General features: G+C 54.5%; 2 protein-coding genes, 1 long non-coding RNA gene and 1 pseudogene across 4 annotated transcripts; 1 reads left to right on the plus strand and 3 right to left on the minus strand.

Annotated features, from left to right (window-relative positions):
* Positions 1-116: 116 nt before the first annotated feature.
* Positions 117-14269, plus strand: ALG1 (ALG1 chitobiosyldiphosphodolichol beta-mannosyltransferase). Of its 2 annotated transcripts, XM_019988119.2 has the most exons (14): positions 226-362; positions 487-663; positions 1335-1412; positions 1764-1867; positions 3499-3647; positions 5810-5899; positions 6380-6490; positions 7237-7358; positions 7510-7548; positions 7859-7918; positions 9026-9136; positions 10466-10580; positions 11457-11532; positions 12658-14269. In XM_019988119.2, the coding sequence occupies exons 2-14, from the start codon at positions 633-635 to the stop codon at positions 12787-12789; spliced, it is 1218 nt and encodes a 405-aa protein (XP_019843678.1). In that variant the 5' UTR covers positions 226-362; positions 487-632; the 3' UTR covers positions 12790-14269. The 2 variants fall into 2 exon arrangements, with proteins under 2 accessions (XP_019843677.2, XP_019843678.1); XM_019988118.2 differs by lacking the exon at positions 487-663 and having other exon boundaries at positions 117-362.
* LOC139179697 (large ribosomal subunit protein eL33 pseudogene) lies at positions 4297-4630 on the minus strand (annotated as a pseudogene).
* Positions 13434-24349, minus strand: EEF2KMT (eukaryotic elongation factor 2 lysine methyltransferase). Its single transcript, XM_019988121.2, has 8 exons — positions 24222-24349; positions 22609-22671; positions 21213-21293; positions 20548-20649; positions 17264-17397; positions 16884-17179; positions 15583-15732; positions 13434-13696 (listed from the first exon to the last, which is right to left on the minus strand). Exons 1-8 carry the CDS (start codon positions 24315-24317, stop codon positions 13596-13598), a joined length of 1023 nt encoding a protein of 340 aa, XP_019843680.2. The 5' UTR covers positions 24318-24349; the 3' UTR covers positions 13434-13595.
* LOC139179698 (uncharacterized) lies at positions 15802-16876 on the minus strand. Its single transcript, XR_011564006.1, has 2 exons — positions 15944-16876; positions 15802-15857 (listed from the first exon to the last, which is right to left on the minus strand). It is a non-coding gene; the product is annotated as an uncharacterized lncRNA (long non-coding RNA).
* Positions 24350-24560: the final 211 nt, after the last annotated feature.

The raw sequence follows: 24560 nt of genomic DNA on the forward strand, positions 1-24560 counted from the left end.
CCAGGGGCTCCTCGGAGGTTCCGTGGACCCCAGCTTAGGGAACCAGGTTCCCGCCCCTCTTGTCTCCGCCCACCTCGGAGGCCCGGTCTGCGGCTGCGCACTGCGCGCCCGGCCGTCGGGAGCGCTGTCACGTGACGGACGCCGACCCGCCAAGATGGCGGCCTCTATCGTGGCCCTGCTGGCGCTGTCCCTGTTCCTGCCGCCGCTGCTGCTGGTGGCGTGGAAGCACTGGCGGTGGGGGCGCACGGCCCGCCACGTTATTGTCGTGGTGCTGGGCGACGTGGGCCGCAGCCCCCGCATGCAGTACCACGCGTTGTCACTGGCCAAGAGCGGCTTCTCCGTGACCCTCCTGGGGTTCTGCAGTGAGTATCCGGGGCTCCGGGAGGGAGGCTGCTCTGTCAGCCTTTGACCCTCGGCTTTGACCACCCCGGGGTCGGAGAGGGTGGCCGCACCGAGGGCGCCCGCTTTCTCTCTCTCCTCCCTCAGGCCGGCCTCTGAGACTGTTCTGGCCTGGACAGATGTTGCCAGGTTTCTGCACCCCCGCCCCCGCTCCAGTCGGGATGTTCTAGAGACCTAGGAACACATCAGCATTAACCGAGCGCCTGCCATATGCCAGGACTGTGCTAAGCTAAATGAACTCAGTGCATAGTCTTATTCTTCCTAGTAAGTGAAAAGATGGGACTGGAACCCAGATGGGTGTGACCCCAGGGCCAGTGCTGGTAAGCACATCTCTGAGGCTGTGTCTGAGCCGACGGGCAACTTGTCTCCATTCCTCACCCTCAGTGCAGAGTTCTGCAGGCAGGAGATGTTTCATTTTCTCAGCATGCCCAGCTTTTTCCCTTAGTGTTAGAGGGCAGCGGTGTTTGCTCCTCCATCTTACCCCACGTTGACATTTTCAGGAGGTAGCTCTAAACATACCCCATATCAGGGGAAAGCCGGAATAGCACTGGTTGCCTCAGGTCCTTGTTTAGAGTCTTTTACCCCAGGGTCAGGGGTGGGAGTGGGACTTCCTAGAGGTCTCCCTGGGATGTGATAATTCCATCATCCAGGAAACCTAGGTCAGCTTTAGTGCCTGCTGTGTACCTGGCATTGTGTTAAGTGAAAGTGGGTAAGATTCTGGCCCTCCTTCTGTCGTTGGTCTAGAGAAGTCTGGACAAGAACTGGCCTCATTCTCTGTTTTGGCTACTGAGGAACAGAGAGGTTTGGGAAAGTCTTACTTTCCAAAATGGCTCTTCCTTATTCAGTCTGGGGAGGGGGTGAGGGGTGGGACAGGGATCATCAGACTTTAAATTAGGTTGTCTTGTCCAGCACATTAAAGAGGACATTCTTTTCAGACTCCAAACCCCACGATGAGCTCTTGCAGAGCGACAAAATTCAGATTGTGGGTCTGACAGACCTTCAGAGACTTGCAGGTAGGAAGCACTCAACTCTAGATTCTGTGTGTGTGTGTGTGTGTGTGTGTGTGTGTGTTTGGGTGTTTGGGGGGGCATCTGCAAATCACCAAGAATTCCTTTACTAGCGGGGCTTCCCAGGTGGCTCACTGGTAGAGAATCTGCCAAGGCAGGAGACGCCTGTTCAGTCCCTGGTTGGGGAGGATCCCACAGAGAAGGAAATGGCAACCCACCCCAGTATTCTTGCCTGGGAAATCCCATGGGCAGAGGAGCCTGGTGGGCTATAGTCCATGGGATCACAAAGAGTCAGACACAACTTAGTGACTAAACACCAACAGCCTTCACTAGTGACAGCTGTTTTCTGTCTTGCAGTTGGGCCCCATGTCCTCCAGTACGGGGTCAAAGTTGTATTCCAGGCAGTACACTTGCTGTGGAAGTTGATGTGCACGGAGCCAGCAGCCTACATCTTTCTCCAGGTATGTGTCAGCCCTGCCTCCCACTGTGAGAACCACTGTTAATAATTTTCTTTACATTCTAGTCTTAAAAATGTACAAACTGGTAAATGAATTGCATATTCATGTGTGTGTATATAAACTTCTAAACACTTGACTAGGAGCCTGTGGTCTGTGTCCATCCTCTTTATGATACCCATCCTTTCTGTTTTTCAATGTCATTGCAGATAGTTACTTACCACATATCTGAATGTTTTACATGCATTATCTCATTTAATTCCTCACAACAATCCTAAGAAATAGGTTCTTGTGTTATGTACACTTAGAGATGAGAAAACCTGAACCTAGGGAGGTTCTGTTGTCACACAGCTGGGAAGTGCTGGAGTCAGGATTTGAACTAGGTCTTCATTCTAGTTCTGAAGTTATGGTTTTAGCTTCTTATTGTCACTGCTTTTTAACAGAAAAGTTCCTTCTTTTAATTGACTGTATCGTATCCCAGTATGATATATACCCTGATGTATTTATTTGGTATCATCTTAATAAACACTCAGATTGTTCCTGTTTTTTTTTTTTTTAAAACATATCTGGCAAAGTGGCAAAGAGCATCAGTGAACATATGTCTTTTGCATGGGTCCACTTTCTCTTTTCGGAGAAGGCGATGGCACCCACTCCAGTACTCTTGCCTGGCAAATCCCATGGACGGAGGAGCCTGGTGGGCTGCAGTCCATGGGGTCGCTAAGAGTTGGAGACGACTGAGCGACTTCACTTTCCCTTTTCACTTTCATGCATTGGAGAAGGAAATGGCAACCCACTCCAGTGTTCCTGCCTGGAAAATCCCATGGATGGAGTAACCTGGTAGGCTGCAGTCTGTGGGGTCGCTAGAGTCAGACACGACTGAGCGAGTTCACTTTCACTTTTCACTTTCATGCATTGCAGAGGGAAATGGCAACCCACTCCAGTGTTCTTGCCTGGAGAATCCCAGGGACGGGGGAGCCTGGTGGGCTGCCGTCTATGGGGTCGCACAGAGTCAGACACGACTGAAGTGACTTAGCAGCAGCAGCAGTTTCTCTTTTAGGATAAATTCCCAGTAAGGGAAGTGTTTGGTCAGAGTCCATATACTGTAAAATGTGGTTACTGGATAGTACTAGAGAAGGTTGGGTCATTTTATCCCCCTACCCAACAGAGAGGCCTTTCCCCCCTCATCCTCACCACCAGGCATCATAAGTGTTTTGAGTTTCCATTCTGACAGGTGAAAAATGGTACCTCCTTGTTCCATTTTTTGTCTCCTTGGGTATCAGTGCTCTTGGACTTTTTATGTTGATCAATTTTCTTTTCTTTCTTTCTTTTTAATTATTTATTTGGCTGTGCTGAGCCTTATTTGTGGCGTGTAGGATCTAGTTCCATGACCAGGGATCAAACCAAGGCTACCTGCATTGGAATGTAGAGTCTTGGCCACTGGACCATCATGGACATCTGATCAGCTTTCTTTTTTATGACTTTTTATACTTTTTGGTGAAGAAGAGGGGTCTTCTGCTTATCTGTTTTCAAGAGCTCTGTAAACAGAATTGACTCTTTGCCATGTACGTTATTCTCGCTTGGTTTATTCTCAACCATGGTCTGGTTTCCTCCTCTTCATTCAAGTCTCTCTTTCCTAGAACCCTCCAGGCCTGCCCGCCATTGTGGTCTGCTGGTTCGCGGGCTGCCTCCGTGGGAGCAAGCTTGTTGTCGACTGGCACAACTACGGCTACTCCATTATGGGTCTGGTGCACGGCCCCAGCCACCCCCTCGTTCTGCTGGCCAAGTGGTGAGGGTCTGGAAGGAGGGTGCAGACACTGACTCCAAACTGCAGTGGGAATAAGGGCCAGTGCAGAGACATGGGGAAGCTGGTCCCCTGTGTGCCCTGTAGGGGTGAGGGCAAGGCTGGGTGTTGGCATGATGCTCGTGACCAGTGATAAAAACAGGCCTGAGCAAAGGAGGGCATTTGTTGGCCCATGAAACTGAGAAATCTTGAGAAAGGGCCAACTTTGAGCTCAGAAAGGGTGTCATCAGGACCTTTCTCTTCCCACACTTCCCTGTGGAGGTGTTTCTCAGGTCCTGGGAGCCCCTTGCTCTCATCTGCATCTCATCCGGCTCTGGAGAGAGCAAGCCTGACTCCTGCTCACCTGGTGTCCTCTGACCCCCACTGAGCCTGGGGCACTTCAATACCCTGTTGTCTCAGGCTTGGGACGAGTGCTCAGCTAGAGAGCTGGGGTCCCTGGTGCACGCAGACCAGATCCCCAGATGCAAAGTGGGGGCCGCTGTTGGCAGCTGGGGGTGTGGGCCACAGTCTGTGAGCTGTGAGCTGGGGGGAGGGAAGAAGGGCCTCGGGAGCAGGCTCTGCTTGCAGGAGGAAGCAATGCCATGTTCCTTTCTTTAACAAATCCACACTTTTATTTATTTACTTTTCAATAAGTTTAAATCCTCCAAGGGTACAGTGTCACATGGATTCTGTGTCCAGTGTTCTTAGCAGGAAGGTTGCTTCAGAATTTGGCAGAAACCATGCCACTCATGTTTCCATGAGCGTGATTTGTCTTTCCCCAGATTACTCTGGTTTGTGAGGTTCTCCGCCAGGCGTCACTTGTTCTTTGCTTTGTACACACAAGTACATCTCTTACCTGGATAGAATTCAGCTTCATCTCGAGGACATACACCCTCAGTTTTCGGGAGAGCTGTGTGCTCCCTCTGGATCTGTAGACCCCACTTACGGCCAGCACAAATGGCCTTGGACCACCACCGCCTGCCAGACATATTGGTCGTGTTAGAAGTCCTGTTCCCAGCAGGCTTGCACAGGGTCCAGGGTGTCTGAAAGAGCCAGTGCCGGGTTCTGAGCGCGAGTTATACCGCCTGCCTCGGTGTGGACTTGCAGCCTCGAGCCATCGGCCGGCTGCGGCCTTTCCCCTCATGGGTCATTCGTGGGTAGTAGTCACTGCGGCTGTCAGCATGCACTGGCTGCACGGCTTCAGCCCAAGCCTTTCTCCCATCCAGACTCCACTGCCACCCAGTGAGGGCGTCCCGTGATTGCTCTCCTTTTACAAACCAGGAAACTGGGGCTGGGGGCCCATACGTCACGTGCCACACAGCTGATAAGTGTGAGCGCCAACCTTCCATGCCCGGGATGGACTTTCTCTGGAGCTTTCTCTGCATCCTGAGTGAGGACAAGGCCTTGGTTCACACACACATTCAATAACCCTGTTCATTTCCAGTTCTTTTTCAGTTCTTCCGGTCGCCAGGGCTCATGTCTCAGTGTGGAACTAATCTCTTGATAATATCTTTCTAACATTTGATAGGGCTTCCCAGGTGGCGCTAGTGGTAAAGAACCCGCCTGCCAATGCAGGAGACGTAAGAGACGTGGGTTTGATCCCTGGGTCAGGAATATCCCCTGGAGGAGGGCATGGCAACTCACCCCAGTATTCTTGGCTGGAGAATCTCCATGGACAGAGGAGCCTGGCGGGCTACAGTCCATAGCACTGTGAAGAGTCAGACACAACTGAAGCGACTTAGCACCCCGCACGCACAACATTTGCCCAGCTCCCTCTGTAACACAGTGGGAGTGAGCGTCAGCCCCACAGCCTTTGCAGGGAACAGGGCAATGTGGCTGAGATTTGATGATGAGGCCTTTATTGTATTTCTCCTTCATTTTATGGCAGGAGAGACTGGATTTTCCCTTCCCTAGTGATAATATGATTTCTCCCGAAAGTAATTGTGTTTAAGCTGAAAAGCAATCTGATTTACAGAAAGGTGTGAAGGAAATATAGGTGGTAGAACTCAGTGCAAACACTGGGAAGGCACCTTGCCAGTGACCTGGTTTGAGAGACCCCAGCTGTGCAGCCTCTTCGATACCAGAAGGTGTCGAGTCCCATGCCGGTTGGTGGCGGGTGGTGGTGCTCGGCCCAGGGCTCCAGGTTGAACACTGATACTTCTCTTCAGGTATGAGAAGCTCTGCGGACGCCTGTCCCACCTGAACCTGTGTGTGACCAACGCGATGCGGGACGACCTGGCTGAGAACTGGGGCATCAAGTAGGGGTCCCTCCCAGCTGCTGTGTCGTGCTGGCAAGGCACTGGGAGTTCCTGGGGCTCCGGGGAGTGGTTGCTGGTTTGGGGGAGTGGAGCGGGCAGGAGGCTGGAGTTTTTTTTGCCAGCCAGCCAGGCGGTCCAGGCAGTTTTGGTGTTGAACCTTCTCTCTGTGCTTCTCCCAAGTAATTCTTTTTTTAATTGGACTCTTTTAAACTGTGTATCTGGGTTTTTTGTTTTGTCTGGTCACGCCATCTGGCAGGTGGGATGTTAGTTCCCCAACCAGGGATTGAACTCAGGACCCTTGCGTTGGAAGTGCAGAGCCCTCACCACTGGACTGCCAGGGAAGTCCCTCTCCAAGTCATTCTGAAGTTTACTGTTGAGACTTGGATCTCCAAGCACCCTTCTTCTGGATCCTCCTGGGTTTTTTCTTCTTTAGGCCTTTCTTTGCCCCTCCCTAGAGCCACCCCAACGATCTCATTGCAGAGCTGTGACTGTGTACGACAAGCCAGCATCATTCTTTAAAGAGACGCCCTTGGACCTGCAACATCAGCTCTTTGTGAAGCTGAGCCACACCTACCCTGTGTTCAGGGCCTGGTAAGTCTGCCGTCTTCAGCTTGCTTTCAGGTGCCTTGTTTCATGCTCGCTGCTGACTTGGGGATCCATCAGACCAGGGGTTGGCAACCTATGACTGCAGGCCTGCTCTCTTTATTTTTATAAGTAAAGTTTTATTGGAATGCAGTGTGTGCGTTCATTTACATATCGTGCGTGGCTGGTTCCGCGCTACAAGAGCAGAGCTGAGCTCCGCAACAGAGACCATGTGGCCCCCAAAGCCTACAGGGCTTACTCCTTGGCCCTTTAGGGAGGTGTTTGCCCCGCACTAGGCTGTGGGTGTCCTTACCCTCCTGCCACGGTTCCTGACCCTGTGGCAGGGTCTGTGCACCTGTGTGTTCTCTGGGCACCTCCTGGGGGGTGAGGAGAGCCTCTGTGAGCGGCTCTCCGCACACCTGGTCTTTGTTCAGTAATCTGGGGGCTGTTAGAGGTGGTCACAGCATCCTCGTCTTAAGCCGACGGGGTGATTACAACAGTAAGCCCCCGAAGGCACGGCTGAGTCAGTCTTGTCTGCTGTTGTGGGTTCGGTGCCTGGCGACACATCAGTAATAGGGATGATGAGAGAAAGCGGGGGCAGGCCAGTGCCCAGGCCCCGGGTGCTTGGGCCACCTGGTGGCTCGGCTGTGGCTGCACCCCGGCCACTGCCTGCGAGCCTCGCCGGCAGGAGACAGCTGTTTCGGGGCCCCAGAGCCTGCTCTGTGGCAGCTCACGGGCTCTCTCCGCTCCTTCAGCTCAGAATCCTCAGACCCGGGCACGGAGAGGTCAGCCTTCACGGAGCGGGATGCCTTGAGTGGAGCGGTGACCCATCTTTGCGGGCGACCGGCCCTGTTGGTCAGCAGCACGAGCTGGACAGGTCTCAGGACCCTCCCGGGCACTTGGGGCTCCTACGAGTGTCAGTCCTGTGCCCCCACGTACTTGGGGCCCCGATGAGAAAGGGGAGCGCACGAGCTCGTGGGGGAAGCACGGGAAACCGACCCATGACACTCAGTTCTCTTTTCTTGTAGAGGACGAAGACTTCTCCATCTTGCTGGCAGCATTAGAAAGTAGGTGTGTGGCTGTGATCAGGAGCTGGGCTTGCCGGGGTGTCCTTAGCTGCGGGATGTTCACCCGGCCGCACGTGATGTCCTCGGCAGAATGTTCCAGGGCCACTGGGTGGGCCAGCCTGAGGACACAGGGTGGCAGTGGCGGGCCTGGGTCCCCATTTGGGTCAGTGAGTGACCCCCTGGCTTTGAAGCGTCCCCTCCAGGATTGTGTGGCTAGGAGCAGCACCCTGCCCTCCACCCCTCCCATTAGCCCCTTACTTACCCGACTCCCTGATCTTGGTTATCACGTATTTATTTTTTTTTAACGCAGAATTTGAACACTTGATCGACAGTGGAGAAAGCCTCCCTTCTCTGGTCTGTGTCATAACAGGTACCCACCCGGGAGCGTCCCTGTTCTGTATTAGATGGGTCACTAGAGGGGACAGAAGGCCCTCCCCACGTCAGGCCTGTGATGTTTGCTGTCTCGTTGATTGTCAGCCTAACTCTTTGATGCATGGTTCTCTCTGCCAGCTTAATGGAGGGGCAGGCTGAAGTTGACAGGGACTTCACGGCAGGGCACAGAGTCTAGATTTGAACCTCAGATAGGGCAACCTCAGAGATACAGTGGTTTTCAAGCCTCTTTTCTTAAAAAATGGTTTTACTTATTTCTTCCTGGCTGCAGTGGGTCTGCATTGCTGTGCAGGCTTTTCCCTGGTTGCGGGGGGTGGGGGCCGCGCTCCAGTTACAGCGTGTGGGCTTCCCATTCTGGCAGCTTCTCTCGTTGCAGAGCACGGGCTCTGGGGCCTGTGGGCTTCGGTAGCTGCAGCGTGCGGGCTGAGTAGTTCTGGCCCCCCGGGCCCTAGGGCACAAGCTCAGTAGCTGTGGCACACCGGCTTAGTAGCTGTGCAGCACGTGGGAGCTTCCTGGACCAGGGATCTAACCTACGTCTCCTGTGTTGGCAGGCAGATTCTTGAGAGCCACCAGGAAAACCCTCTTTCTTTTTAAATGAGAGTCCACTGTCCAGTGTAAAACTGTTTCCTAGTGGAGAGAGAGAAGCAGAGGAGGTTTGGTTGGAGGAGGAGGGCCCTGGGCCAGCAGCCCTGCTTTGGACACTGCTCTCCTCCTGGCCCCCAGACTCCCAGGGGTGGCAGGGGCCCACCACTCAGGCTGTGCTGCCTGGGGGTCCTGGGCAGGGCGCCAGGGAAGCCTGTGTGAGAAGCTGTCTCGGAGGGCACGCTGGTGACTGGCCAGAGTTTATCCTAGACACGTTCCCAGCCTGAGGTTCCCTGGGCACAGGTTGCTGGGGGAAGGGCTGTGGTGTTTGCCGTCAGGGTGCACACCCCCCTGGGCGGGTGTTTCTGGAGGGCGCCTGGCTGGGGCCTGATGGGAGCTGCTGAGTGTGGGCCTGCTGCTCATGCCCTCGCAGGGGCTTCCCAGGCTAGGGGGCGTGGGCCGGGGCGGAGGGGTGCCCAGTGGGTGACTGAGTTTCCCCTGCCAGGCAAAGGACCTCTGAAGGACTATTACAGCCGCCTCATCTGTCAGAAGGGCTTCCGGCACATCCAGGTCTGCACCCCGTGGCTGGAAGCTGAGGACTATCCCTTGCTTCTGGGTGAGAGTGTCTGGTGGGAGGCCTGCGGGAGGAGGGAGGGCTTTACAGGGGAATACCCAAGGGCAGCGGGCCTCCCAGGGGCTCCTTGGTAAAGAACCCGCCTGCTAGTGCAGGAGACAGAGGTTCGATCCCTGATCCGGGAAGATCCCCTAGAGAAGGAAACGGCAACCCGCATCAGTATTCCTGCCTGGGAAATGCCATGGGCATTTCCAGAGGAGCCTGGCAGGCTGCAGTCCGTGGGGTCACAGAAGAGACCCAATTTAGCAACTAAATAGCAGCAAATAATCCAGGGCAGGGGATGGTTTTTCTGAAAAGGGCCAGATGGTAAACGTTTTACCAGCTTCTTTTGCATATTCCCTGTTGTTATAACTCTTTAAAGATTTAAAGCCATTCTCTGCTTAGGCAACCCCCCCCCCCCCCGCCCCACACACACACACACACACACACAGGCCTCAGGCTGGGATGGGTCCTGGCTGGACTCCTGGAGACAAGGCAGTTTCCCGGTGTGCCTGCTCCTCCCTGTCTGTTTGCCAAGGTCACGTCTGAGTGCTCTGGGGCTCCACGCCCTCCAGCTCAGTCCTGCTGTTCCCATGGGCAGAAGGGCTGGGCGGGGCTGGGTAGGGCCAAGTCAGGGCGGTGCGGAGACCAAGAGTTCAACAGTGCAGTCTGTTAGCCAGTGAGGACAGCCGCCTGGCTCTTGCCGTCTTGATCCCTCGGGGAGAGCTTGTTGGCTCAGTGCTGATCGATCTCAGCATCTAAATAATCCGTCTCAGGCGGGAAGTTCCTTTCTAGATAGGAGTTCCCAGGGCGCTGAGTGATATGAGGGTGCTTCCTTGGCTCTGTGTTCACAGTGACAGCTGGTTTTCTGTTGGGTCTGCTTTGGGTTCTTACTGTAATTATTGTGATAAAATACAAACAAAAATATGCAATATGTGTTTTGTGGTCACCGCCACTGTGTCTCGCCAAAACATTTTCATTACCCCGAGCAGAAGATCTGAACTCAGGAAGCAGTAATTGCTGCAGCTTCTTCTAAACTAAATTGTGGTTAAGGAGAAAAAGAGGGTCCGTTTATATAAAAACGTTGGTGATGGGCCGGGAGTTCTCAGAAAGGGCGGAGCAGCCAGGAGCAGCATGTGGGAAGCGCCCCTGTGTCCCTGCCTCAGGCCAGGGCACTCGGCCAGCTCCAGGCATCTGTACGCGGGGTTGGGGGTGTGATTAGCCCCTTTCCTCTCCTCCCCGCCTGCCTCTGTCCACGGTCCTGCGGGATGCGTGGTCACTGGGCGCACGGCCGGCGCTGACGGCCCCGTCACTCTCGTCCTCGCCCTGCAGGGTCTGCAGACCTGGGTGTCTGCCTGCACCGGTCCTCCAGCGGCCTGGACCTGCCCATGAAGGTGGTGGACATGTTCGGATGCTGCCTGCCAGTGTGTGCCGTGAAATTTCAGTGGTAGGAGTGAAAAATAATCCCACCGGGTTATATTCTCAAATCAGCAGCTGGGTGGGGGCGGTGTGGGGAGCCAGCATGGTTAGCGTTGCCTGGGAAACCTCCTGGGAGGGTGCCGCTTCTGATCTGTGCAGCTCGGCCACCCCTAGGGAACAGGAGCCCCTGTAGTCCCCGTGGGTGGGCTGTGGCCCTACCAAACGGGGTGGCTTCCACTTTGATGTTGAGGCAGGCGGGGAGGAGAGTAAAAATGATGAATCAGATACTCTTCTTGGGGGCGTGTGCTCACGGCGTGGCATGGTGGCCAGGATTGCCCACCCGACTCAGGGATTTCTCTCTCTGTCCCTTTTGTCTCAGCTCACGTAGTTGGGTTCGAGTCAGTTGGATGTGTCTATTTCTGTCTCTGCTCTTCTTGGAAAAGATGGGCAGGAGAGGTCAGTGTTAGAAGAGGTTTAGGTGCAGTGGCCCCACCATGAGCGGAGGGGCCAGCTTCTAAATGGGAAAGCCAGCATGTTAGACTCTAGGTTCACATCCTTTTGGGATCAGCTCCTGATCAGTTTTGAGCCTGCCTCCAGCGTGGTTGCCCTTTACCTGATTTCTCTGCTGTAGAATTAAGAAAAAAAAACCCAGAACTCACCAAGAAGAGCGCACACAGCACAAAAAGTCCGAATGCCCCTTCACTGCCTCTCCTTCCCCAAATCAGTTTGAATTCCTAACACGTGTCCTTCCAGGTCGTTTTTCAGTTCAGATGCTGAGTCTAAGGACAGGCTCCCTAAAGGGAAGGACAGACTAACTGTTCCTGACTCCCACCTTAGCCCGCGGGTGGGGTGGGTTCTGTTCTCTTCCCGGGAGCTCTCATACCCTCCGCCATTCTCTCTACAGCTTACACGAGCTTGTGAAACACGAGGAGAACGGGCTGGTCTTCGAGGACTCGGAGGAGCTGGCAGTTCAGCTACAGGTGGCGTTGTCTGTCCGCCCCACACCAGGGCTCGTGGGGTTTCGGTGATTTGTTGTTCCTGCAGCTGGGCGGGTGGGCCTGGGCTGGGTCTGCTGAAGGAGTAGCAGTCTCAGAGGCTGGGCCCCAGAGGGCCTGGGGAATCAGGGCTTGCCCCGCCTGCCATCTGGGTTTACGGAGCTCATACCACACAGGTGATGCTAGAGCTGAGTGGACCATGTGCCATTTAAGGGGTACTGGATCAGAGGAGGAAGAGGGAGGCACGAGGGGCGCTTCCTGGACCAGCCTTGCAAGATGGGTGGGCGTATTCAAAGGGTACTTCTTTCTTACTACAAATTACAAAAAGTAATACATCGTCGTTCTTGACAATTGAGCCCAAAGGCAAGAAACTTTGGAAAGGCCCAGAAAGAATTTTAGATTTTGCCATAGTCTCTTGTCAAAATATCTCAACTCTGTTGTAATGTGAAAGCATCTAGTCTGTGAATGAAGGCGTATGGCCACGTTCCAGTAAAACTTTATTTACAAAGACAAGTGGAGGGCCACAGGTGTCCCACAGGCTGGCATTTGCAGACACCTTAGTTTAGCCAGGTTGGCGAGAACACAGGCATTGCCTGGATCTTAGCAGATGGACAGGAGGGTGCTGGGGAGATGGCAAGAGGGTGGTACTCCTGGCGGGAGCAGAGCCTGGCAGGAGCAGGGGTGGGGGCTGCCACAGGTCACAGTATGTGGATGGTGTGGATGTGAACACTGACGCTTGGCTGTGCTGTCAGGTCGGAACCCCAGGGGGTGGAGTGGGCTGGGGCCAGAGGGCTCCCCTGCGTCCGATGAAGTGGGGGCTTGCTGGGTCGGCAGTGGGGGTCAGAGATGATGAGAAGGGTTATCAGCCAGGCCTGGTGGGGAAGCTGGGCCAGAGTGGGAGTTTCGCTGGAGACCCTAGGACGTGGGTGGTTCTGCACGTGTTGGGGAGTAGGGAGGGTTTCAGTGGGATAACGGGGTTGGAGGGGGGTGATGTCTGGCACCTGGGTTTGGGGTGCGGCTGGGAAGGGGGAGGCGGGGCAGCTCAGGGGGTGGGGGGACATGGGGTGGGAAATGGGAAGCGGTGATGAGGTAAGTTCTCATCTCTTCTAGACTCTTTTCTCAAAGTTTCCTGATCCTGCTGGCAAACTGTACCAGTTCCGCGAGAGCCTCCGGGAGTCAGAGCAGCTCCGCTGGGATGAGAGCTGGGAGCGGACGGTGCTCCCTTTGATCTCGGACACGTGACCCCTCGGGCCAGTGAGGTGTCCCGTGCGGGACGCCTTGGATGCCCACCCCCTCGCCTTTCCCCTTCCTCCTCAGGAGCACCCCCCTCCTGTCCTCGCGGCTGGCGCTGCTGGCGGGATGCCGTGGGGCGGTGCCGCCTGGTGGATGGCCACTGGAAAGACAGCAGTGGGCGCCGCCTGGAGAATGAGGCTACTGTTGGTAATCAGGGGTTGGTGGCCCAGGAAGCTGGCTCAGCCTCCTACCTTCTTTGGAGGCTCTGAATTCCTTCTTCTTTTCTATCTTCTGTGAGTGTTTCCCCCCTCAGTTTGTGAGGAGGGAAGTAACTTTCCTGTTACTTGCTTGCAGCATCTTCAAGATCCCGGTTTTGTCTCCCGCTGCATTTGCCCAGGCGTGTCCCTAATATTTTGATTCCTGCCTTGAAAACAGGCACCGCAGGTCCTCCCCCACCCCCCCCGGTCCCCCAACAGGGGACCTTAGGATGCATCCCACTGCAGCATGGCTCTGAGGGACGTGTGTCCAGGTTGGGGAAAACACACTTGGTATATGTTTTTATCTGCACAAATGAAATCCTGTCTGAGCCAAAAATTTCACTTCTGACTTAACGGTGGTTTGCTTAAGAAATAAGCCAGCTGGCAGAGAGAGGGTACCCACACACTCGAGCAGTTTATATTTTGTTAGAACACTTTACGGTTCCGGATTCAGAATTTAACATCCTTTGAACATTCAAGTCCAGTGGAAGTTTTATCAGACTCTTTCCAGGACAATGATTTGATTTTCAGGTTGTCCTTCAGAACCATCTGTAAAAACTACAGCGTTAGTTTCAGAATCGCCATCTCCGAGTGCTCTTCGTAGGGAAACAGTTTCTGGTCATGACAAGGCACCTCTTCCCACGGGATCCCAGCCTGGCCTGGAAACAGAACAGACGCATCTCAGGGTGCTGGGGTTTGGGGGCGGGACGCCACCCTATCAGGGTGGGGCTTTGGGACAGACACCCAGAACCAGCCTCCAGGGTGGGACCAGGAATCCCCTTGGTAAGCAGCTCACAGCAGCCAGCTTTCCTGCATCTGCACACTGGGCTGTGTGTGTCCCTCAGAGGTCATGGCCCTGTCGGTTCCCCGTCGCTCTCTGCCTCTGGGCTCCACCCTCTCACCGGGCACAGCTCAGTAGGAGCCGAGGTCTGAACCCACGTCTGCCTGACTGCTCAGCCTGGTGCCTTCAGAGGCTGGGCCTGTGTCAGAGGGGATTACGTCCTCTCTGTAAGCACAGATGTCTGACAAGTCCCTGGCAAGGGTGGTTTTGTCATCAGTTTTTTATGAATGAAAAATCAGTATTTATAAAAATGAAATAGTAGACATACTGTGTAAGTTTCATGATCCTGCTGTCCAAGTATAACATGTTAATAATGTTAATTAGCTTGTATGAAATTTCCCCGTGTGTATTACTGTGATTATTTTTAAAAATAAAAATGGGCTGTATATGCTGCATGTGTGAGTGTGAGTTACTCAGTTGTGTCCGACTCTCTGTGACCCCATGGACTGCAGCCCACCAGGCTCCTCTGTCCATGGAATTCTCCAGGCAATAACACCGGACTGGGTTGCCATTTCCTTCTCCCATATGCTGCATATATATATATACACACACACAGCACATACAGTATATGTATATGCTGTTTAGTACTCAGATTTCTTCACTTAAAACAGCCTGGAGGGGACTTCGCTGGTGGTCCAGTGGCTAAGACTCTGCGCTCCCAATGTAGGGGCCCCAGGTTCCACCCCTGGTCAGGGAACTGGGTCCCACACGCCACAACTAGAGATCCCGTGTGCTGCAATTAAGGCCTGGAGTAGCCAAATACATATTAAAAAATTGTATTAAAAAATACAGCATGGATATTTTTCCTTGTAAGCATCTGAAAAAGGACTTCATTATTCTTTGAGGCCAAACACGAGTCAGTGAGACATGGTATATGTGGGTGGGCACTGGTCATCTCTCTTGGCAGAGGCAGCCGTGGGAAGGCTCTGCATGGCTGTCTGGTCTGTGTGGGAAGCCCTGATGACGCCTGGCACGTGGTTGGGGATTGCAGGGCGGGGGTCATGGGGTAGCGGGTGGAGACTGCAAGCTGGGTGCCTGGGTCTAGTCCCTGGGTGCCTGGATGATTACTTAGCTGCCCTACACCCCGGTGTTTTTCTGGGTGAGACAGGATGACAGCACCCCCATGCTCCCACCAGGTGCTACAGGGGCTGACACAGGTCAGGTCTAAGGACAGTGTCGCCCCCGCCCCCCACTTCCCCACAGCCGAGTCAGGCAGACCCCCTTCCTCTAAGGCCCCCCTGACTCTTACTGTGTGACCCAGTGACGGTGGTCGCTGTTTCCCTGAGGGCCCCTGCCTGCCAGCCCTGTCCCACCTCCGAGGGAGATGTTTCTGCTGTACAGTGAGGACCTGGAGACAGTGGCCCAGCTCCCGTCTACCCTGATACTGGCTGGCGCCCACCGCCCTGTCCCTTCCATAGACAAAGACTGAAGGCTCTTAGAACCCCCAAACACACAGTAGGACTGCTGCTCTCAGACTTGTGAGGTCACCGCATAAGCTGCCCCCCTCATCCCCTGCTGACCTGGGCAGAGGGTGCAGGTGTCGCTCCAGCACACGGTGGTCTGGGTCTTCCTGGTTTGTCTCCAGGTCACCCCCAACCTTTTACTTTCCTGGTTTCTGTGCTCCCTGGAGTCCTGTATGGGGCCAGTGCAGTGACCCTGCAGGCCTCTCACAGACAGCAGCCTGGCCTGGGGCCCGGGGCTCACCCAGCTCCGTGGTGAACAGCTGGCACGTCTCCGGGTTGCGGATGGTGAAGGCAATGTAGGCATCAGGAGCCCGCTGGTCCTTCCGGCAGGTGGAGAGCTTCCGCAGGACCCCAACCAGGGAGAGGACCGTTTCAGGACAATACAGCACGTCTGTGATGGAAACCCAGGTTACTGGAAGGGCTCCCCCAGGATGAGGGCTTCCATGCTGACACTTGGAGGTGAAGGCCCAGAAAGCAGTGGTTTAATTAGGTTTGTGCTCTTGGATGGTAAGAAGACTACATTGGGTAAAAACAGAAAACATTAGCAGAACAAAAAGGCTGCTGAAAGACACTACAACACGTGAAATATATCCAGGACTTACTGGCATTCCTTCACAAGAAATCCAGTCTTTGCCCGTGGCCTGTTTAGAAGATGCTTCATGAGGCAAACCTGACTCTGCCCCAGACTTCTGGTTTCCTTCCTGTGGGGACAGGGCCCCTCCCGCCCGCCAGCTGGGCCCGCGGGGGTATACCGCTTAGACTGCGTGCTCTGCTGCCCCCAGCCTGAGTCTCAGGGCCATGGCCGGGCCAGAGGGCAGCACCAATGGCCAGACGGGCTGGGTGAGCTCTGCGGAGCAGGATGGGCCTGTTGGTGGCCAGGCCACACGCCACTTCTCTCATGGGCCCGTCCTTGCACCAGAAGTGGGTGGGCCCTGCTTGCGGGGCTCATTTCGTGGACTAGGACAGAGGCATACAGGCAGGGCCCTAGGCCTCAGAGACGCACAGGTGTGCACGGAGCAGATGGGGGGGCCCCCCGAACCCCTTCTGTGACCCGCGGCCCGGCCCAGGGCACACAGAGGAGTTGGGATCAGGTCGTTGTCCGTGGTCCTGGAAAGACGAGGCTGCCGCGGCCACTTCCACCCCATCTGAAGACAGGTGTAGGTGGGCCCTGGGGCTACTCTGGCTTTCTCTTTTTTGTTCTGGAAGAGACTGAGAGGCCTCCCTCAGGCTGCTGGAGAGGGATGTGAAGTCTGGCCGCTGGGCTGTGGCCTGGCTAAGACTGGTCCCGCTGGTCTGGTGCCCTGGGGCCTGTTCTGCTCATCGCACGCCTTGCTGGGCAGAGCTGGTTCCTCCATAGGAGGGACCATTTGCGTGGGAGGACACGTGGCCTCTGTCTCAGACGGGGCGGCTGCGGCCTCAGGGCCCCCAGGAGGCACGCCCCGTGCTGTGCCGTCACCCTGGAGGCCCATGCAACCCAGGTCCCGCCATTCTTCCCGCCAGGCAGCGTCCACTGCTGTGTCCCTGCTGAAAGCCAGGCGGTACCTGCGGCAAGGACGACGTCCGGCTGGAAGGCCGCGAGCTGCGGCGCCGTCACCGTGTCCCAGTCCAGCCGGGCCACTGTCACCCAGGGGCGCTCTGCCTCGGGGGTATGCGGTCCTGGGTGCTGCGCCCAGGTGTCGATGCTTGGCTCCAACGAGAAGCCGTTGAGAAGGACGTTCCCTCGCAGCTGCTCCAGGACGTGGCTGTGACAGTCGCTGAAGATGTACGCTCTGGGCCGGCATGTCTTACAAATGGCCAGGCCTGTGAGGCCGGCTCCGCTGCCAAGCTCTAAGACCATTCTGGAAGGTGAGGAGAAGGCGTTGTGTCCACAAGTACCCGGCAGCAGACCCTCCTGGGGGCCTGGCCCTGCGCCCCCAGCTCACCTGTGAGCGAAGACCGCTGGGTTCTCCACGGCCCACTCGGCCAGGTAGAGCGCGGCGTTCCACGTGACCAGGCCTGTGGTCCCATGAGACACGATGGCCGTGCTCTCGCAGAGGGTGACCGAGTCACCTGAAGGCTGGGCGGAAACCAGGAGAGACAATTACTAATCCAGCAGCCAGGGCGGGCCTGGGGGGGCCTCGGGGGCCATGTAAGGAAGTAGGATTGGAGTCTAAATGTGATGGGAGCCACTGGCGGGTTCTGAGCAGGCGGGTGATACAACCCTTGTGTGCTCAGCGTGTCGGTGGACAGAAGAGGAAGTAGTGGGGCTTGAGGAGGACCCAAGCCAACAGGCATTTGCTGGAAAAGCCAAGGTGCCCACCTAGGAGGGAATCGGCCTGCTCTGGCAGTGGGGGCAGTGAGACTTCCGGGGCGAGGCCTGTAAGGCCACTAGAAACACTCAGGAATGTGTGATAAATGACAGAAAACAGCATTTCAGAAATAAAGGCTGTTCAAAGGAACGTAAGGATAAAAATAAAACATAAAATCAGATAAACCCTTAAGTTTAATCGTTTAGTCATGTCTGACTCTTTGTGACCCCATGGATAGTAGCCCGCCAGGCTCCTCTGTCCATGGGATTCTCCAGGCAAGGGTACTGGAGTGGGCTGCTGTTCCTTTCTCCAGGAGATCCTTCCAACCCAGGGATCAAACCTGGGTCTCCCGTATTGTGGGCAGATTCTTTACTGTCTGAACCACCAGGGAAACCCTTAAGAGAGAACATGTAAAGGAGTGAAATTTTAAAAATTGAAAAGAAATTAAGAGATTTTCACGGGTTCAATCATTTCCTCCGCAAATTTGTATGGTGAAGTCCTAACCCCTGGCACCTCAGAATATGACCTTTTTTTGGAGATGGGGCCTTTTTTTTTTGGGCCACGCTGTGTGACTTGTGGGATCTTAAGTTCCTTGACTGGGGACTGAACTCTGGGCCCTTGGCAGTGAAAGCACAGAATCTTAACCACTCTTTATGGAGGGAATCAAGTTAAAATGAGGGCATAAGGGGACCATACTCCAATCTGACTGGGTCCTTGTAAGAAGAGGACATCAGGACACACACACAGGGAGAAGATGGTCATCTGAGGCCAAGGAGACAGGCCTGGAGCACATCCCTCTCTTGCAGTCTCAGAATCAGCCCTGCCGACACCCCTGATTTTGGACTTACAGCTTTCAGATCAACATTCAAAAAACTAAGATCATGGCATCTGGTCCCATCACTTCATGGCAAATAGAAGGGGAAAAAGTGGAAGCAGTGACAGATTTTTCCTTGGGCCCAAAATCACTGAGAACAGTGACTGCAGCCATGAAATTAAAAGATGCTTGATCCCTGGAAGGAAAGCTATGACAAACCTAGACAGCATATTAAAAAGCAGAAACATCACTTTGCCAACAGAGGTCCCTATAGTCAAAGCTATGGTTTCTCCAATAGCTTTGACTATATGGACCTTTGACTATATGGACATGAGGTCATGTACAGGTGTGAGAGTTGGACCATAAAGAAGGCTGAGCACTGAAGAATTGATGCTTCTGGATTGTGGTGCTGGAGAAGACTCTTGAGAGTCCCTTGGACTGCAAGATCAAACCAGTCAGTCCTAAAGGAAATCAACCCTGAGTATTCATTGGAAGGACTGATGCTGAAGCTCCAATCCTTTGGCCACCTGATGGGAAGAGCTGACTCACGAGAAAACACCCTGATGCTGGGAAAGACTGAAGGCAGGAGAAGGGGGTGACAGAGGAGATGGTTGGATGGCATCATTGACTCAGCGGACATGAGTTTGAGCAAACTGGGAGACAGTGCAGGACAGGGAAGCCTGGCGTGCTGCAGTTCCTGGGGTTGCAAAGAGTCAGACACGACTGAGCAACTGGACAGCAACAAAGTGATGTGACCTGCAACAGACTGAAGCCCTAATGGAACGACAGGAGGCCAGTTCACTCTCTTTAAAGGGGGAGGGTCAAGTCTGTGTCCGGCCTTTCCTCCGCAACCAAGTAAAGCCAACAGGAGGCATTTCCTTACAAAATCTCTCCAGCCAATGGAAACAAAATGATTCAGAAAGTCACTTTTACATCCTCCAATGAATTAATGGGTCTAAGCTTTAGGCATCCGTAAGTGCTACCACGAAGCGGATAAAAACAGATGATGAGCCTTCCGGGACCCATGCAGTGTTCTTGCTAAGGGATCAAACAGACAAGCGTCCCAGTGGGCCTTGGAATCCAGCCTCCAGTTTGTGGGGAACAGAGGACAAAGGAACAGGGTGAACAGCATCACGTGTGTGCAATGAAAGTCAGCCTGCACAGAGCTGTCCAGCCCAAACCGCCAGGAAGAGAAGGAGCTGGGGGAACCATGGATGAAGGGAGGTTTTGAGCCAACCTTGTTAATGGACAAGACTAAGTGCAGGCATTTAGAGTTGAGTGCATGTGGCAGCGAAAAGACCTCTGAGTGATGACTCTGAAAGGGAGGGAGGGCAGGCTGGGATGCAGGTGGGTCAGATGGGGGCCTTGTGGGCTGGCTGCCAAAGTCCTCGGCTAGACTGGTAGTTACAGCAATTTGATAATCTAATTCTTTGCGTGGTTTTTTGTATCTGTGTTTTATAATAAAAGGTTAAAGAACAAACAAAACAAAAACTGTTGTGTGCAACATGGACGTTTGTGGGGCAGGAAGCCAGATGACCAGTCACGAGGCCACAGCATTTATCAGGCTGGTGATGGTGGCAGTGGACAGCAGGGAGAGACTGCCGTCCTGCAACAGCAGTAGGAATGCATGCATGCTATGATGCTTCAGTCTGATTCTTTGAGACCCTAGGCACTGCAGCCCACCAGGCTCCTCTGTCCATGGGATTCTCCAGGCAAGAATACTGGAGTGGGTTGCCATGCCCTCCTCCAGGGGATCTTCCTGACCCAGGAATCGAATCTGTGTCTCTTATGTCCCCTGCACTGGCAGGCGCGTTCTTTACCACTAAGCCACCTGGGAAGCCCACATATATCCGTCAAATATTTATTGAGGTCTGAGCACCAGGTCACTGCTGTGCAATTCAGTGTGTTACCTAATTTAACCCTAGCCGCCCTGAAGAGAGGTGTTATCTGCAGAAGGGCTTGGTTTACAGGTGGGGAAACCGAGGCCCAGGAAGGTTAACTGACCTCATCTAAGACCACAGAGCAGAAGAGTCAGGGACTGAACCCCCATGAGGCTGACGGGACCCTGAATTAACTGTGTGTGTGGAGGGCGCGCGTCTCCTACCAGCAGATAGCTCCGGTGGCAGTGGGTGGGGTCCTCGGCCGTCAGGACCTCGGCCAGCGCCTGGTACAGCTCGTCCAACGGCTCCGTGTGGACAGCCTCGTGCTGGGGGTGGGCAGGGAGACAGCATTCGCAGGAGGCTTAAGTCGACCCTTGTGATTCAAACCAAGGTTCCACCTCTTTGCTTTTACTCTGACTTGTAAAAACGGCTGGAGGATTTTCACCACATTTGGAGGTGAGATTTGGGATGTGATTGACTTAATATAGGTCACTTGGTGGGGGGAGCCGAGGGCACCTCCGAGATGGGTAGAGAGGGTGCAGGTAAGGTGCAGTGTAGGGCAGCAGGGAGCAGGTGGGGTTTCCCACACTCAGGGGCTGCCTGGTAGGACTGGGAAGGTTCTGTGGGGCGAGGGGAAGCAGGACCACAGAGGAGATGCTGCCACTGCTGCAGACCCCTGGAAGCAGGCAGGAAGGACTCTGGCCTTTCCTTTCCTCCCGCCCCACCCACAGTGTCTCACTGATGGGGAGGCCCCTGCTCTACGGGGGTCTGCAGAGCAGGAAAAGAGAACAGGATGGATCTGAGCTCCAACAGGCAAAGTCCACCCCTGAAGAGCCGGCTGGGTCCCAGACGCTTCCTGGTTACTGGGTGGACAGTGCCCATCACTGACCTTTCTGATGAGCTCAGAGAGAAAGCTCCGGGAATACTTCACTGATGGTGGGTGCTTCACGCACAGAGGGTGCTTCACGGTCTGTGAGAAGGAACACAGTGTGGGTTGCGGGTGAGACTTTGTCTTAAGTCTCCCGTGGGCTTCAAGCGAATACAGGGAAAACCCCAGTTACCCAATCCCTGGATTTCTGGCCCTGGGTGATCCTCATGCATCGGAAAGAGTTTTAGATATCAGCCCTTTCCTAAAAATATTTCTCCACTACAGTGGCACAAGATCAAACCAGTCAATCCTAAAGGAAATCAACCCCAAATATTCACTGAAAGGATTGACGTTGAAGCTGAAGCTCCAATACTTTGGCCACCTGATGCAAAGAGCTGGCTCATCAGAAAAGACCCTGATGTTGGGAAAGACTGAAGGCGGGAGGAGAAGGGGACGACAGAGGATGAGATGGCATCACTGACTAAATGAACATGAATTTAAGCAAACTCCGGGAGATACTGGAGGACAGAGAAGTCTGGCATGCTGCAGTCCATGCAGTTGCAAAGAGTTGGACACGACTCAGTGACTGAACAACACTGGCACAGTCCACGGCAGTGTTTCTAATGCCCTTTCTGGGCAGGAACATGGAGCATATGGATTCACGCTAACACTCTGCTATAGGCCGAATATCTGTGTCCACCCCAAATCAACATGTTGACTCCAACACCCAAGGCTATCAGGAGGGGACTTTGGGGTGTGATTATAAGGGTAAAGCCTCCATAAGTGGAATTAGTGCCCTTATAAAAGAGGCCTCAAGAGAGTTCCCTCTGCCCCGAGCCATGTGAGGACATGGTAAGAAGACAGCCCTCCATGAATGAGGATGTGGGCCCTCACAAGACAGTGAATCTGCTGGAGTCTTGATCTTGGACCTCCCAGCCTCCAGAACTGTGAGAGAGAAATTCCTGTTGTTTATAAGCCAAACAGTGTGTTGTGTTCTGTTATACTAAGACTAAGATATACCCCTTGGTATGTTCAAACCCCACCTCTGAAAAGCAGGGCCCCACCCACAACTAGAAAAAGACCCGGTGGGCAAGACGTGCCTGCTTATTTTCCCTTTAAACGTAAAGAAGAAAGTCTCTGAGCAGTGAGTAAAGGCTAGATGTACCTACAGCTGTCATCCCCATTTCCTCTGTGGACGGTTTTAAAAACATCGCCCAGATTTCCTCCTCTCATGCAGCATATTGTGTATTCTGATGTCTTTATCTGAGAAAACAAAAGAGCCCGAGTTGTCTGAGCTGGTCACGCCAGATGCAACGTCTTTCTTTTTAAAGGACACATGCTCACCCAGGGTGCTTCTGTTACCTCTTCACCGGGAAATCAGGCCAGCGATGCATTCCAGGGATTCTGTGATTCTTACCTTCTGCAAAATATCCAGCAGCAGCTCGGAGCCTGACGAGTCCCTTAGTTTCTCTTCTAGGCTCTATCCAAAGAGAGAGGCGGTAAGAGAAAGAAATCTCAAGGGCATTATCACAGCAACATTAAACATGCAAAAGGAATTGTTGGCAAAGTGCTAAGTGATCTCTCCCCAGGGACCTGGGGCCAAATGATGCAGAAGCCACAGACAGCTGAAAGCCTGACCTTGAGAAGTCCCGAGTTACACCTGGATGAGTCACAGAAAATGTCAGAAGACAGGCTGCTGGTTTGCATTAGCCATGGCAGCTTAGTCTCACCTGGGTCTCACAGACCAGCTCTGTGACTGAACTGGTTGGCCAGGAATTATGGGAGGAGCCATGGCCTTAACACCTGATGGACTCCCTGAGACCTCCCCGTGGCAGGCAGGCTGCTTTACTGTGCAGGTCCTAGCTCCTGTGTCATGTCCTTGGACAAAGTCACTTGCCCAGGGTCACACAGCTTGTGGGGGTTGGCCCAGGATTCAAAGCTGGCAGGCTCTCTCTCAGATCTGAGCTCTGACTTCTTTTCTAGTCAAACCAATGACAGCAATAGTCCTCACCGCATGGGTGCTGTGGGTGAGCCTACGCCAGCACTTACCATGGGCCTGGTGAAGAGTAAGCACTGTAAACAATTACAGGCGATACGCATGGGGCCTCACAGATGCAATTACGAAGGTTTAAATTTTGGGTTAAAAAATGTACATATTCCTTTCTGACGGGAAATGATCTCCTAGGATGCCAAATGATTTATGTCAGTGAAAGAACAGATGACTGACCTCCCCTCTTAAGAAGGGGCAGACCTGGGGAGGACTCTGTGTCCAAACTGAGTCATCCCAGTGAGCTCACCGCACATGAATTATGAAGGACGCAGTGTCATTAGAGCCCCTGCCTTGGCAGAATAAAGCTGCTACCCCGGCCCTGAGCCTGTGTGCAAATGGCAGGTCCCTAGGGCAGGGATGTGAGCTCTTCTGTCTTTTAGGGACTGTTTTGTACCTCCCTGCCTCTTCCATCAGCTGCCTCTGAGAGGACTTGTCCAAAGCTGCTGATACACATGAAAAGCTGGAGGCCCGAGAGGGCCTGTGACCTGGTCACTGAACTCAACACAGCGTGATCTCCCGCTGTCCTGAGCATGCTGGCTGTTTAAACGAGCAGCAGCAGCTGTTACCCAATGGTCAGGATAATAGGCTAAAAAACCTTTTTTTTTTTTAAACCAACTGTCCATGACCCTAAAAAACCCAAAGAAAAGGGGAGTTGGGAGGAAATCTCACATTCCTCCAATTCTGTCTGCAAAGGCGGTGAAGGGCGGCGAGGGTCCAGGGGAAGAGGCTGTTGAGGGCTGAGCGCAGGGTGGGCCCAAGGGCGCGCAGGGAGGGCCCAGGGGCGCACCGGTGGAGCGCCTGCCCCCTCGCCGCCAGCCCGCGCGGCCCCGGGGATCCCGGGGGACCGGACGTGCCGCTCGGACCAGCGAGGTAGCAGAGGCCATCACGTGGCAGGGAGGGCGGGTGTGTGACTCCGGAGCCCCGCTCACCGCGAACTCTCGGTGCTCCCCAACCCACCTTCCGCGCCCCTTGCCGCCCACCTGCCAGGGAAAGGAGCGCAGGGCGCGCGCCGCCAAGAAGCGGCGCTCGAAACCCCGCAGCAGGCGCGCGGCATCCGCTCTCTCCTCCTGCGCCATGGTAGGGCGGGGCCGCGGCGTTGCCCAGTAGACTGGGCGGGAGCAGGGCTGTGATTCGAGGCGGCCAGAGACGGGCGCACGGGGCCGGGGTGGGGCTCGGGGCGTGGTCAAGCGCCGCCGGGGCCCTGGGAGGCGGGGCGCAGAGCTCAGGAGGTGGGGCTTAAGGAAGGAATCTGTTCAGGAGGCGGTGCAGTTCAGCAGGTGGTTAGTGCCGTGGTGGGCGGGGCGTCGAGGGGAAGTTGG

Source organism: Bos indicus, chromosome 25, assembly GCF_029378745.1.
Source record: "Bos indicus isolate NIAB-ARS_2022 breed Sahiwal x Tharparkar chromosome 25, NIAB-ARS_B.indTharparkar_mat_pri_1.0, whole genome shotgun sequence".
In the NCBI taxonomy this organism is placed as follows: Eukaryota; Metazoa; Chordata; class Mammalia; order Artiodactyla; family Bovidae; genus Bos; species Bos indicus.